The 14,608-nt window shown below is 42.3% G+C and overlaps 1 protein-coding gene across 1 annotated transcript; it reads left to right on the top strand.

Annotated features, from left to right (window-relative positions):
- Positions 1 to 32: 32 nt before the first annotated feature.
- On the top strand, positions 33 to 14,275 carry LOC121715734 (MARVEL domain-containing protein 2-like). Its single transcript, XM_042101631.1, is given in 16 exon segments — positions 33 to 405; positions 748 to 1,906; positions 2,336 to 2,368; positions 2,484 to 2,650; positions 2,801 to 2,966; positions 3,090 to 3,140; positions 3,771 to 3,860; positions 5,765 to 5,907; positions 8,539 to 8,772; positions 8,774 to 9,218; positions 9,605 to 9,769; positions 10,640 to 10,758; positions 11,773 to 11,877; positions 12,527 to 12,698; positions 13,328 to 13,369; positions 13,530 to 14,275. Coding segments are annotated over 15 exon segments (3,156 nt in total). The 5' UTR covers positions 33 to 405; positions 748 to 781; the 3' UTR covers positions 13,629 to 14,275.
- The last annotated feature ends 333 nt before the right edge of the window (positions 14,276 to 14,608 follow it).

A 14,608-nucleotide genomic window follows, 5' to 3' on the forward strand; every position in this document is an offset into this window, starting at 1 on the left:
TAGACTACATTTTGAATTTAATTGTCAACGAAAACAGTCGACGAGGGTCACAACTCTTCGGGCATTGAGAACAGTAACACCTGTACACATCATTAGAATAGGTCTAGACAGAAGTAGCCTGACAATCCGTCGAAACTCGTAGTCTTTTCCAGAGCATCCGTTTTGTTTATTCAGGTTTCTTGTCGATATATACTTAGTAGAGACTTTTGGTGTATGTCTAGTTTTAAAAACATTGTCTAACATATATCCAATAATGTTACACAGAAACGTGAATATAAGTTAAGTTTTAGTAAGCAGATCGAGTTTTTTTTTCTTGTTCAGACTGGGATCATCTTGGTCTGCAGGTGCGGTGAAACAGCCATTTGCGGACCTCAGAGCAGTACAAAGCTTAGCCTACTGAGGAAGGTAACTATGTTTGAGTTCTTTCTCTGAATTGTAGCCGACTCTCACATTAGATAGTTTAGGCCTTTACAGATAGCCTACCCCTCGTATTTAGTAGACAATTGAATGTGCTACTTAATGAATATGAACGGTTTTTTGCGTGTGGGTTGGGGAGGGGCGGTATGGTAGCCTACCTAAGTCAGGTAATTTTGCAATAAAAAGCCTCTTTGTGTTAACTATTAGTATAGGCTATTATTGTAGAAAAGTGGTGCAGACACTCTTGTTGATGTTTTAACTGATTAAAAATTCATATTACATACACCTGATCTTATAAGCAGTTCTAATTTACTGTTAATTCTTACACAGTAGGTTCTGTGGGGGAAAAAAAAAACCACTCACCATGTCTGCATGGAATGGGTCAAATGCTCACTTTGACCGGGTCAGAGATGTACCACATTATGACCAGGTGCCCATCGGGTCACTTGCAAGGGACACAGAGCTAGCACTGAGTGCAGACCCCCTCCCACCCCCACCCCTTCCTGCGTACCCTCCAGTTGGATCTGAGTTCTACCCAAGCGACACAGAGGACAACCACGACGATGCCATGGACATCAAACCTGTCCGTCGCTTCCTCCCCGACTCTGTGAAGAACTTTTTCCGGGGCAGTAAGCGTTGGTCGTCCCGTTCAGCCGCACCAGACAACAACACCACCTCTGGTGGCGTGCCATGCTCTCCTCCAAACTCCTGCCCCCCTTCTCCAGTTCCCCCCGGCTCATACCTTGATCCCTACGGGGGGTCCGGAGGTAGCTACACTTCCCAAAAAGAGCGTGAAGCCATGTTGTTGGGGGAGCCGGTGGAGTCGGTGTCTGGGGTGTCTGGGCGCTCGGCCATGACCTACAGCGAGCGCGTGGAGGAGTACCACCAGCGCTACTCCTACATGAAGTCCTGGGCTGGGCTGCTGCGCATACTGGCCTGTGTGGAGCTGCTGCTTGGAGCGGCCGTCTTCGCCTGCGTCTGTGCCTACATACACAAGGACAACGAGTGGTTCAACATGTTCGGGTACTCCCAGCCCGGAATGGGGATCGGGGGTATGGGTGGTGCCATGTATGGGGGTGGGAGCCAGTACACGGGGCCCAAGACTCCCTTTGTCCTTGTGATCGCTGGCTTGGCCTGGGTGGCGACCATCATACTGCTGGTACTGGGCATGACCATGTACTACCGCACCATCCTGCTGGACTCCAGCTGGTGGCCAATCACGGAGTGTATCCTCAATTTTGCGTTGAGCATGCTGTACATGTCTGGTGGCGTCGTCTATGTGAATGACACTAACCGGGGGGGCCTCTGCTTCTACCATGTGTTCAACAATGGCCCCAATGCAGCCTTTTGCCGCACTGAAGCAGGCCAAACAGCAGCCATTATTTTCCTCTTTGTTAACATGTTGGTGTATCTGGTGGGTTCTGGTGTTTGCCTGAAGTTATGGAGGCACGAGGCGGCCCGAATGCGCCGTGAGGCCTTAGCACAAGAGGTGAGGCATTCTAAAATCCTACTGTAGGTAAAGGTGCATATCTGCTGAAATAATTCTGATATGAGGTCAGCAGTTAGTCAGAAAAAATGTCTCCTTTCTTCATGCTTTAGAAGCAACATTTGCTGTGATGGTATGACTCGGTCTGTGCCACTTTGTTTTCCATTCACAGAAACGGGATTGTAAACAAACCCTGGAGTGTTTTTGAGTGTGTACACTCATAACTAGTAGAACATGTGGATAATTTATTTGAATGATTATGATCTAGGACTTCACTTTTAAATGTCAATGTGTTGTATAAAAAAAACAGATGCCTTGCTTTGTTTTTAAGTTGCATTTTAAGTGAATCATTGTTGTGTGTGTTTTTTTATGAGTGGGCGACATTTCTGAACAACATGACCCTCCCTTGTTTTTTTGGTTTGTCCTTTACAGATGAAGACGACCGCATCAGTGCCATTTGGATTGGTAATTCCTATTCTTCTTTTAAGCAACATGTGTACATGCATGTTAAACCACTTCCTTCATATAGTTATTTTCCAACGTCCATCTCTGCTGTTAATCGGTGTTCTCATGTGTGCAGACCGGCCCAGGCTCCAGTGTTTCTGAACCAGTGAGGCAAGCTATGCTGTCAGTTCAGCCTGATGGCCGATCACTGTCTCCCGGACCCACACTAGAGCCGGAGATCATCCGGGGTCACATTCCAGCCGGACACATTCCCAAACCTGTGATAATTCCAGATTATGTGGCGTAAGTTATAGGATCTAATTTGAATTCAATTTCAGAAGTATTCATTTTAGAAGTATATACTTGATGTCTTTACTCCTACCTTTTTCAGTTTGCCTTTCCCTGTTTTTCTCCTCTTTCTTTCTTTCTCTCTCTTTCATTATACACATACAGGAAATACCCCTCTATTTACTCGGATGAGGAGCGTGACAACTATAAGGCGGTGTTCAATGACCAGTACGCAGAGTACAGGGAGCTACACGCTGAGGTTGAGGTCCTGATCAAGAAGTTTGATGAGATGGACAACATGATGCAGAACATCCGTCCTACCAGCCAAATGGTACCTGATGTACCTCTTGGTGACCCTTAACATAATCAATGGCAGCTATTTAGTATTTACTGGTAGTTATATACAGAGCAAGCACAGACTCAAGGTATATTGTATTGTGTGTTTCACCATCAGGAGAAGGAGCGTGTCGATGCCGTTATTCAAGAGTATCAGAGGAAAAAAATGGTGAGTGGTAGTGGCCTCTTAATATGTTGTTTCTAACATAACAATATGCCTGAAGTGTCTGTTGGGAGTTTCCGGTGTCTCCACTCCCATTTCAGTATGCACCTGAACAGAATTCCCCCTCTGCATCTTGTCTGCCTGGCACGTTCACAAGCAAATTCCTAGTTTTCAGTTTCATAAGTTCAGATTTTTTGTTGTGGCATTTGTGCATAACACTCTAATTATTGTTCTGAAAAACCCAGCACAACCCCACATGTTGACCACATTTCATTCTATATCACTGCACTACCACAAATTGATACAAAAGTTAGAGTCTCAACATTGCTTGGCAACCATTCTAATAGAGGGAATGTTATTTTTTGGCAGAAGAATGATTATGAATAAATCGTTAAATTTCTCGGTGCCGTTCGTGAAATCTTTCCAGGTGTGGTAACCTTTTAAGAAAAGCAATAAGCCACTGAAGTCCAAATGTTGAGTTTTAGTCAAATATTGTTTTGGGGTTATTTATATACTTCTACAATTGTGTCCATGTAATGTATTTTAATTTCTTGCTTTAAATGTGTACTGTGTACACCATATACACATGCATCTGTGCATGATTTTATGACAATCATTTTTATGCTCTAACCACAGGATCCCACTTTCTTGGAGAAAAAAGAGAGGTGTGAATATCTCAAGAGCAAGCTGGCTCACATCAAGCAGAAAATATATGAATATGAACATTAAAACACACATTAATGGCCACAGCTTAGCAAGGAAACACAGTGGAGTGCCTTCAGAATGGAATAAGTTAGCAGCGGATGGTCATGGCTTGCCCAGATTCAAGCCTCATTGACTCAGATGAAAGCATCTGCCTGCCTGTCAACTGAGAGATGCACTTCTTGGAATGGTGCTACAAATAGATGAGGACAACAGTTTCTGATCACTGTATGCCATATGATAGCATGCCTTTGCTTGGAAAAGGTATAGGACCCTGGACCGTGATAAAATACGAATCGTGTTTGAGCCCTCACATTCGCAAATCAATCGCAACACGCCAGCTTTTGAATGTTTATAATTTCCAGCAATTTTTAGCAAGGAATTATGGATGAACTTAAATATTGTATGATCCATGTTTTCAGTAATATTAATGAGCTTTACCTTTTAAATGTCAAGGTTTGTGTTCTTATTCTTCCTCATCAGTAAGCATATTAGTGATGGAGAGAAAGTGTTCTTTGTATTTATATGTACTTAGTTAAAAAGGAGTTTGAAGGAATAGGAAAATGGCATGCAAATGTCTGTGCAGATGATGGATTTATTTGAAATGTGTAGCTTATAGCTTTCTGCATGGATTTTAGTTGTCTTACTGCATAAAACAACAAAATGAAAATCTGTCTTGTCTTTTCTTGCTTTTTTTGGTCATGCGATTGTTAAAATAAGGTAGATAGATAGATAGATACTTTATTGATCCCCAGGAAAAATTCAAGGTCTCAGTAGCATACAGACAACACACACACATTCACTTACAGCAGAAAAAGTAATTAAAAGTATATAATATAAAAAACACAACTAAACAATAAGGACAGTAGAAGATAAAGAATATACTAAAATACAAATTATACTAACACTTAATCTAAATCAATTCTAAAAACAGTATCCACATAGTGGGTGATTAATCAATCAAGTGGCGCTTGCAATGACTGAGCCTGTGATTCTCTGTGCATAGTAACGTAAGGTGCTCTGTGTGAGTGACATGTCATGGTAATAGTGCAAATAAGTAAGTCCAACAGTGCAAGAATAAAGTCTATATATCTATATATATATAACTATATAAAGAAAAGGTATAAGTGTGGCCACAGTTCAGCTGTGGCATGGAGGGAGGGGTTATGCATATGTGCTAATATAGCACGCAGAAAGACGGTGGTAAAAAGTGGCTAGTATCCAAACATGGAGGGGGTGAAGAGGCAGACAGGCTATGCAGAGAAGTCTATCTCTCCTCTTGCCTTAAGTGAAGCATTGAACAGTTCAATGGCCCTGGGGACAAACTTCCTCAGTCTGTCTGTTGTGCAAGGCAGTGAGCGAAGTCTCCAGCTGATCAGGCTCTTCTGCTTAACAATAGTGCTGTGGAGTGGGTGACACTCATTGTCCAAGATGTTGATCCGTTTGTTTAGGGTCCTTTTGTCAGATATTGAAGTGATGCACTCTAGTTCAGCTCCCACTACAGAGCCAGCTTTTCTTACCAGCCTGTCAATTCACCCCGCATCCTTCTTCTTTGTGCTTCCTCCCGAGCATACCACTGCATAGAAGAGGACGCTGGCAACAACAGACTGAGGAGCTTGCTGCACACATTGAAGGACCGCAGCCTCCTCAGGAAGTACAGCCTGCTCTGCCCTTTCTTGTAGAGTGTGTCAGTGTTGGCTGACCAGTCCAGTTTATTGTCCAGGTGGAGACCCAGATACTTGTAGGCGCTTACCACCTCCACGTTGACCCCATCAATGGGGACTGGTAGCAGAGTGGGCTTAGACCTGCGGAAATCCACCACCATCTCCTTGGTCTTTGAAGTGTTGAGTTGAAGATGATTGAGTTTGCACCATTGCACAAAGTCCTCCACCAGGCTCCTGTACTCCTCCTCCTGCCCGTTCCTGCAGATACATTCAGAGTCGTGGACACCTCAACAGGCACAGGCAATGAGGCCTCAGGCGGGGGCAGGGGTGATGGTGATCACCGGCTTAGGTCGTTGTCACCGGGATGCAGAGCTGGAGAGACTGGGAGGCTGGGAGGTGGTGGTAGGGCAGGCACGGAAACAAGCGCCGTGTCAGAGTCATGTTGTAGAAGTGGTTCAACTGGTTCTCCCTGTCCAGGTCCCCATCCACAGAGCTGCTGTTCTTCTTCAGGCCAGTGATAATCTTCATGCCGTCCCATGCCTCCTTCATGTTGTTTTCCTGCAACTTCTGTTCCACCGTCTTGGCATTGCTGGTTATCCAAGGCTTGTTGTTGGGAAAGCAGCGTACAGTTCTGGTGGGAACAACAATGTCCATACAGAAGTTCAGGTAGTCAGTTGTGCACTGTGTGACCTCCTCTAAGTCCTCTCCATCCTGTAACACACTCCAGTCAGTGCACTTGAAGCAGTCTCTCAGAGCCTCATCCGCTTCTGGTGTCCACTTTCTGAAGGTGCGTGTGGCAACTGGTAGCCTCTGTACTTTGGGCTTGTACATTGGCTGGAGATGAATGAGGTTGTGGTCTGACTTTCCCAGTGGGGGAAGGGGGTTTGCACTGTATGCATCCCCCCCTCAGGGGGTTTGCATACATGAGGTCTATTGTCCTGTTTTTCCTTGTAGGGCAGTCAACAAACTGGTAGAAATTCGTGAGTGTGGAATCCAGTGTTATGTGATTGAAGTCACCAGAGATCACAAAAAAGGCATCAGTGTGTTGGGTTTGAAGCCTTGCGATTGTGGAGTGGATGACGTCACACGCTGTATCCGGGAGAGCTCGAGGTGGAACGAAGGTAAGTGCAGATCTAGGTAGAACTCTATAATGTTGATCTGTTGAAGTCCACTCTTATTAAATAGACAACAATATCATATAGAAAGGTGTATAAATGTTAAGTGTTCCAATGCAAAGCAAAGCTCATGTCTGTATCTTTTCTCTCTTTGTCTCACATTAGAATCTTTTTTAAAAGGCATACCTTTAATTGAAATACCTGAATGATGATGACATTACATTAATTTACCCTTTTTTTTTTTTTTTAAATGTTTTTACGAGTTTTCATGTAGGCCTTATTAATCAATATAAGCCTATTTGATAAACCAATTGCATATCTGCTTTCACTGTTCCTTTTGTGAACTTATGAGAGGCAGACAGGGGAATTGGGGGAAACAAAAGAGCTTCCTGGTATGACATGACTGGAGCAGTTGAACCTGTTGGAGTACTTTTATGTAGGCTACTTGAATGATGGCGTCTTTCAAAACAGTGTCCGCTTTCTGGGCGAAGCTTCGGGGCGGAGCATGTCCACCTGTATCGAGAGGGAGGATGCGGACAGGTGTGTCTAACATTATTAGCATAATGTGTCATCCTTGGGGATAGAGGACAAGTTGTTGTTTCTCAGACTACAGCAAGACCTCAGTGGAGCAGGTGAGTCGCCTTTTTTTGTGTATGTAGTAGGCTAGTTTAGGCTTATCTGTTCATGCAAAGTGTAGTATTCTTAGTAAATTTGCTTGATGTGCTTTCTGTTGTAAATGGGAGGTCATATTTTTGGTGTTTTTATCGTGTTTCCTCGTTTTCCAAGTGCCTTTTGTCTCGAGGTGTAGGCTTCCTCAAAAAGCCATCGAAAAATATAGCCTATGGTTTTAAGATTTTAAAGTTTTATTTATTTTTAACATTTTAAGAAGGTGCGTGGCTTATAGGCGGTATTAAAGGGGATAGGCCCACCTGAACACACGATACTATCTCAAGATTTTTTTTCTTCAAGCATCAATAGACCTCTCCGGAATATGTCCCCAATTCTCATAACTCCTTAATTATGGTCGCCTATATAGCATAGGCCTACCGTCACAAATACACGTTGTCATTTCTATTTTCATTATTATTTTCAAATTATTTTTTGTTAGTGACTAGATGTTGATTATTTGTAGGCTATAGACTGCTGTAATCGTTGTTTTTTTGTCTGTAGGCCTACATATGGATTGTTTTATCTTCATTCTACATTTCTACCCTTTACAGCAAATGTGAAACTTTGATAAGAGTGAGGATCCAGCACAATGCCGTCAAATAAGCAGAGTAGCTCGCCTCCCTATGGAAGCAACAGGTAGGGTGTCATACCAAGCTCGAGTGCTTTTGCTGACCTATTTATGTACGATATCATTTGCTTCCATTATGAGAATGTAAGGCAGAGAAATTTTCATTTCTTGCATTGTTTCATATATCTGAATATAGCTTGATTTCATAAACTTTTATTCCAATTTACAGTTTACAGTTTGACATGCTCAGAAACTGAAACATAATAGTAAAAGCATTTACTCCAGACTCTCCACCCTGGGTGGCAGGTCCTTTAGTGCCTTGGCCCCCAAACTCTGGAACTTCTTTGTGCCTGTCCTTCTCTTCTTTTCTTCAAAGCACATCTCAAGACCTTTCTGTTTAATGATCACTTCTCCTCCACACCCAACACATAGCTCCATACAGATAACTTGTCTTTGTTGTATTGTTTTGTTTGTTGTTGTGTTTCCTTGCCTTCCTACTATGTAAAGCGACCTTTGGTTTGAGAAAGGCGCTATATAAAAGAAACTATTATTATTATTATTATTATTATTATTATTATTATTATTATTATTATTTAGCCTACACGATAATGAGCAGCAGATGTAGAATTATAGATATTTGTATGGGTGTAATCGCTGTAGAATACAAATCCTCCTTTTGTCTGCAGACATGGCCACCGGAACCGATCGCAGCACACCTTCTCTTACGAAGAGAAGCTCCTGCACTTTTACCGCTGGACTTCCCCACCTGGTGTGATGAAGATCATCTCCATCATCATCATCATTATGTGTGTGGCTGTGTTTGCCTGTGTGGCCTCCACACTGGTCTGGGACTATGACATGTCTGCCATGGGCATGGGAGGCCTTGGAACAGGGTTGGGAGGTGGTGGGATGTACGGCGGGGGGGGGGGGCTATGGAGGAAGCTATGGTGGGGGAGGCACTTATGGTGGGGGTTCTTTTGGTGGGGGATCAGGCACAGGAGGCTATGGCTATGGTGGGAGTGGGTACATGGATCCCAAATCAGGCAAGGGCTTCATCATTGCGATAGCAGCCATCACCTTCATCGCTGTGCTCATCATCCTCATCCTGGTGGTGTCACGCCAGAGCACCTCACAATCACCCAAATTTTACTTGGCGTCCACCATCATTTCGGCCATCCTGGCTCTTTTGATGCTCATTGCCACTATTGTCTACATGGTGGCTGTTAACCCACAGGCCCAGACGTCGGGGTCTATAATGTACAGCCAGATCCAAATGATGTGTTCCCAGTTCCAAAACCAACAGCAGGCCTCGGGCATCTTCATCAACCAGTACCTGTATCACTATTGTGTGGTGGAGCCACAGGAGGTGAGTGTGTAGTGATGATAATCTGTCACTGTAATGAATGGCCAGTGTGTATTTGTACAGGTTGAACATAACGGCTCTGCATAATTCACATGGTCATTTTGTGTTTATGAAATTGAGATTTTGCACAATTCAGTAGTTCATCTTTTCTTGTAATTTCATAAATCACAACATGTGAAAATGCATTCCTTCTACATTAACTTGCCTATGAATTGTCCTTTGATCATCATCATTGTTTGTATAAGTGTTTCCTGCATGTCATTCCTTGAGTTTCACCACTCTAAAATTTGCCATGTCACATTTACAAGGTGAAGTTTGGGCCATGATGTCATTGTTAATCTTAAAAACTGTGTTGATTCCAAGACCATTCCTGCCACCTTCTCTTTCAGGCCGTTGGTATTGTTCTTGGCTTTCTCATTGTCGTGGGCCTCATCATCCTGCTGGTATTTGCGGTGAAGACTCGCGGGCAGATCCGCAGATATGGCAGGGACCGCGTCCTGTGGGAGGAGGTCAAGATGCTCCGAGATGCGGGACCCAAGAGTGTTGGGGAGTGGGTGAGTGGAGAGTGACCCTCCTCTCTGTCGAAACGTCCTGTTCGGATGTAGAATACACTGACTTGACTTTTGTCGTGAAATATTCATTCTCAACTGTTGCCATGGGGACTTGTAGATGAAGGTTGATGTTGAAATCAAACACACTTGTGGACTCTGAAGCAACCTTGAGAAGAGAAGTTTTCTTGTTCCTTTTAATTAAATGTATTCAAATTTTTTAAAGAGTTTACCAAAAATCAAGACAAATAGCATTCAAATAATCACTTTGACCTTGGATAGAAAGTGCATGACATGTTTTGGTTTTTGATTTAATCAGGTTATGTCACATGCAGAGATACCAGGATGGATGGGGTGGGGTTAGTAGTTTCATGTCCAGTTTCTGGGTGTGGTTTCCTACAGCCTTTTCATTTGTAAAAAAGTTGTAAGGTTGTTTTGATAAACAGAGGAAATGTTTCCTAAAATAAACTCTTGTTAACTCTCAACCTTACATACCATCTTTGTTGTAATGTCTGTGTATCTTTATGCTACTCCCTCACTGATTTTTCTCCTCTCATTGAGTTGTAATCAACTGTTTTACCGTCCATGTGTGTCAGTTTCTGCTTGGGTAAAGTGGGGGAACCGGTATAGTCAGGTCAAGATTTCGAGTTCATTTAAACTATTTACCACACAGGCAGGGTTGGCCTCCTCTGTGGAATGCATGCAGGTGTTCATTTCTACCAGTTTTCTGCCCCTATAGACATGTGTGGCGTACACAGAGAGTGAAATGTTTTAAATCCATTTCATTGTAAGTTCTTGTTGTATGTTCATTGTATGTTCTTTGCAGCTGTAGAAACAGACCTAGTTATAGAGTGCCCTCCTATATCCTGGTTCTAGGTGACGAGTGTATCGGGTGAACCAAACGCTCTGGTGAATGACTACAATGACCAAGTTGGTGGTTCTATAAACTACCTGGATGAAGGCATGGATAAGGAGAGACCCATATACCTCCCAGGGTGAGCTGATGTTTAAAATCAAATATTCTACAAGATGGCTTCCCCACTTCACTTGTATAATGGTAACCTGAGCTGTAGACAATGAAAGTAAAACTATGTGGGTAGGGAAAGTCTTTCTTTGATATACCAAGCATTCCAAAAGCCTGAAAAAAATGTCTAATGACAGTGGTCAGAAAATTTGTTCATAATGGGCCATACTATACTAGATGTAGATTATAGGCCGATAACAAATTACTTCATTGTTTATTTTGAAAAGGTACCAGAAGAAGTATTTATTTGAAGAAAAGAGAGCACACTATATTGCAGAGAGTTGAGTCTGATATCTGATCCTCACATTCACACTGTGGGCAGCTGTACACAGGACAGCTTTATGTAAATGTCAAATGTGGGCAGCCGTGGCCTACTGGTTAGTGCTTCGGACTTGTTACCGGAGGGTTGCCGGTTCAAACCCCGACCAGTAGGCACGGCTGAAGTGCCCTTGAGCAAGGCACCTAACCCCTCACTGCTCCCCGAGCGCCGCTGTTGTTGCAGGCAGCTCACTGCGCCGGCATTAGTGTGTGCTTCACCTCACTGTGTGTTTACTGTGTGCTGAGTGTGTTTCACTAATTCACGGATTGGGATAAATGCAGAGACCAAATTTCCCTCACGGGATCAAAAGAGTATATATACTTATACTTATACTTATACATCTACACAGACCTCGTCTCATCAGAGGTGTCTAAACATTCAATAAACAAGAAACAACAAATATAAGTTCTTTTAAAACTCACATACTTAGTCCTGTGGCTTTTTTTTACAGTAGTGTGATCTTACATAGGCTCTTTTGTTGGGCTATTTGTTTTGTTACCTGGACAGGAAGAGCTTGTTTCACAGGTTGTCAGAGGACCACTGAACAAATTTGAATACTATCCACATCATGCAATTAACCATTTAGATCCCAAATGACTGTAGCAAAGTTACTTGTAGGTGTATGTGTGTGTTGTTTATTTAAAGGGTTTGTCTGTGTGTCTACAGGAGCTCTGACATTACAAGCTCCTTGGGTGGCCTGAAGAGCAAGCGGAAGGGCAGTGACATGGGAACAGAATCTGCGGATGAACTGGATGACCTTGACTTGGACAGGTAAGGGTCTGTTTGGTCAGAAATGGGGTTCATGGAGATTGATAATGTAGAAATAGTTTGGTAGGAGTGAGGAAAGCTCAGATATGTATATTTTAGGTTTTATATTTTAGGTTGAAGAATATTATTTTACCCAGTAAGAAGAGATTGTTAGGGCAGCCGTGGCCTACTGGTTAGCACTTCGGACCTGTAACCAGAGGGTTGCCGGTTTGAACCCCGACCAGTAGGCACGGCTGAAGTGCCCTTGAGCAAGGCACCTAACCCCTCACTGCTCCCCGAGCGCCGCTGTTGATGCAGGCAACAGCGCTGCTGTTGATGCATGTGTGTGTTTCACTAATTCACGGATTGGGATAAATGCAGACCAAATTTCCCTCACGGGATCAAAAGAGTATATATACTTATACTTAGATATGTTTCCCTTCCAGCTTGCTTCGAAAAAGTCTTATTCTAGGTCACCCATAGAATTGGAAAAAAAGATGTTGAACCATGTGTAAACAAATAATAAGTGAAATCTGATGACACAGTGGGATACAGCAGGGCTTTCCAAACAACATTTAGCATGGCTCCATTTCTCGAGACACACACACACACACACACACATATCCATATCACCTGCCCATATTTATTTCTCCCTCACTTCCGTGTTTTGCAGTGAGTTCCCTCCTATTGTCACTGAGGAGCAGAGGCTGGACTATAAGCGTGCGTTTGATAGGGACCACATGGAGTACAAGCGGATTCAAGCGGAGATCGATGATGTTAACCTGGGAGTGACCGAGGTGGACCGAGAGCTGGACAGACTGCAGGAGGGCAGCCCACAATTCCTGGTGGGTTTCACAGAGAGTATAGACCCTTTCAACAATAAAAACAAAAACAATGCTTGAATGTTCTATTTGGTTCCCAATCTACTTCCTCTGCATTAAGATAACATATGGAATGTTAAAACGGAAGCCTTGTGGGGCCAACTATGATGCTAATAATGGAACTCTCTTGAAAGGGTAAACAGTGTCCGCACACTCCTTTTCTCTTTTAGTATTTGTATTAGCCAATTCGGCACACCGCCTTCATCAGGGTTTCACACAGACACTGCAGACAATAGTCTGTCCCAGAATTTACCCCGAAACAAAATGACAGTATTACCGTAATATCCCACCTATTTATCAAGATTTTTGTATTGATTATGCAACATTTCTTCCACTATGAGGGCTATACATGGGAATGGGTTTCCTTTCTTCATTCTGATTAAAGAACTGATCTGATTCTGATAATTTGAGCTAGTTGGCACTGTGGTTAATACACATGTGCGGTCAATATTGGTTTTGTCTTTTTTAATGTGCATAGAACACCACTGTGCAGCATAATGCGGTTTATACAGGGGAAATTACTGTCTCGCTTAATTTTGCCTCCTGATTAGGACTTTGAACCTAACTGGTGGTCAATTTGTTTTTGTTAACAGGATGCCATGGATGAATACAACAGACTGAAGACCCTAAAGAAGGTATGTAAATATTTCCAATCTAACTGCTGTTGCTTTTAAACCTTGCTCTCAGCTCAAATTCTAAAAGATTTTCAGTTTTGACCCACCTTTTGCCCAAACGTTCAACCCATTAAAACCTCAATATAAATGCTTTTCTCTTCATTGTTCTGTCCCTTTGTAGTCATCAGAATACCAAATGAAGAAGAAGAGGAGCAAGTACCTGAAGGCTAAGATGTCCCACTTGAAGAAGAGGGTCAATCAGTATGATCACAGACCATGAAGACTTCTGACCTTTCACCTTTCACTTGTTGTCTATGCCTGTTTTGTGCTCAGGCCTTTTAGTATTTCTGTGTGTTTTTATTTTTAGATTAGGACAAGACAAGTCAAATTGTGTATCTGTTTTTGACTGCTCTCGTGCGTGAACAAGTGTTGTGCTGCAGTCTGGGAAGGTACAGAAGCAATGTGATGAAGTGACTGCAGCACTCTTGTGGGCTACAAGTTCCTCTACCATGAATGTATAAGTCTCATTATTCTTTTACTCTTCTTATATTAATATGCCGTTATTTAAACACTTTTTAAAGCTTTTACTCAAATCCAAGATTGAGCCTCAAAACAAAAGTTAAACTTTTTTTCAGTGACCTCTTTTTTTTAAGCAGATGTAGGCCTAATACTGTGACTGGATCTGTATTGATATTTAGATTCCTTCATGTCACTCTTTAATGGATGTATAGATAAATATTGTGGCATGTGTACTTGCATTTAAAAGATTATTATTCTCAGGTAATAAAATCAGCACTATAGGCAATTAAAGTTGTATTTACTTCTCAGAGCTTGCCCGATATCAAGGGATTAAGTGTACAGTGTGTGTGTTTTTATATTTTGTAAAGATGGATTTCAAATAAAAGATGATTTCTGGATTATCTAACACAACGTTGTTATCCTCTATCATATATTATATTATATTGTATTATATTATATATTATATTATATACACATATATACATTATATATACTAGATGCGCGCGCAGCCGTGAGGCAGAAGACGCTTGGTGGCCGTCCACAACGTTATAAACTTAACCTAAATAGTCGGCTGTTGTAAGCTACAATCGGATTTTTTTGTATACCCCTGTTGTCTCAATGATAATAACATCTCATTTCAGACTATATTTCAAAGTTTGACGTTCATTTGGATTATTAATATAACATCGTATTTTGTCATTTTTGGCGAAGACATGCATTCCGTTAGGGATATTGAACATA

The sequence above is a fragment of the Alosa sapidissima genome, chromosome 8, assembly GCF_018492685.1.
Source record: "Alosa sapidissima isolate fAloSap1 chromosome 8, fAloSap1.pri, whole genome shotgun sequence".
Lineage (NCBI taxonomy): Eukaryota > Metazoa > Chordata > Actinopteri > Clupeiformes > Clupeidae > Alosa > Alosa sapidissima.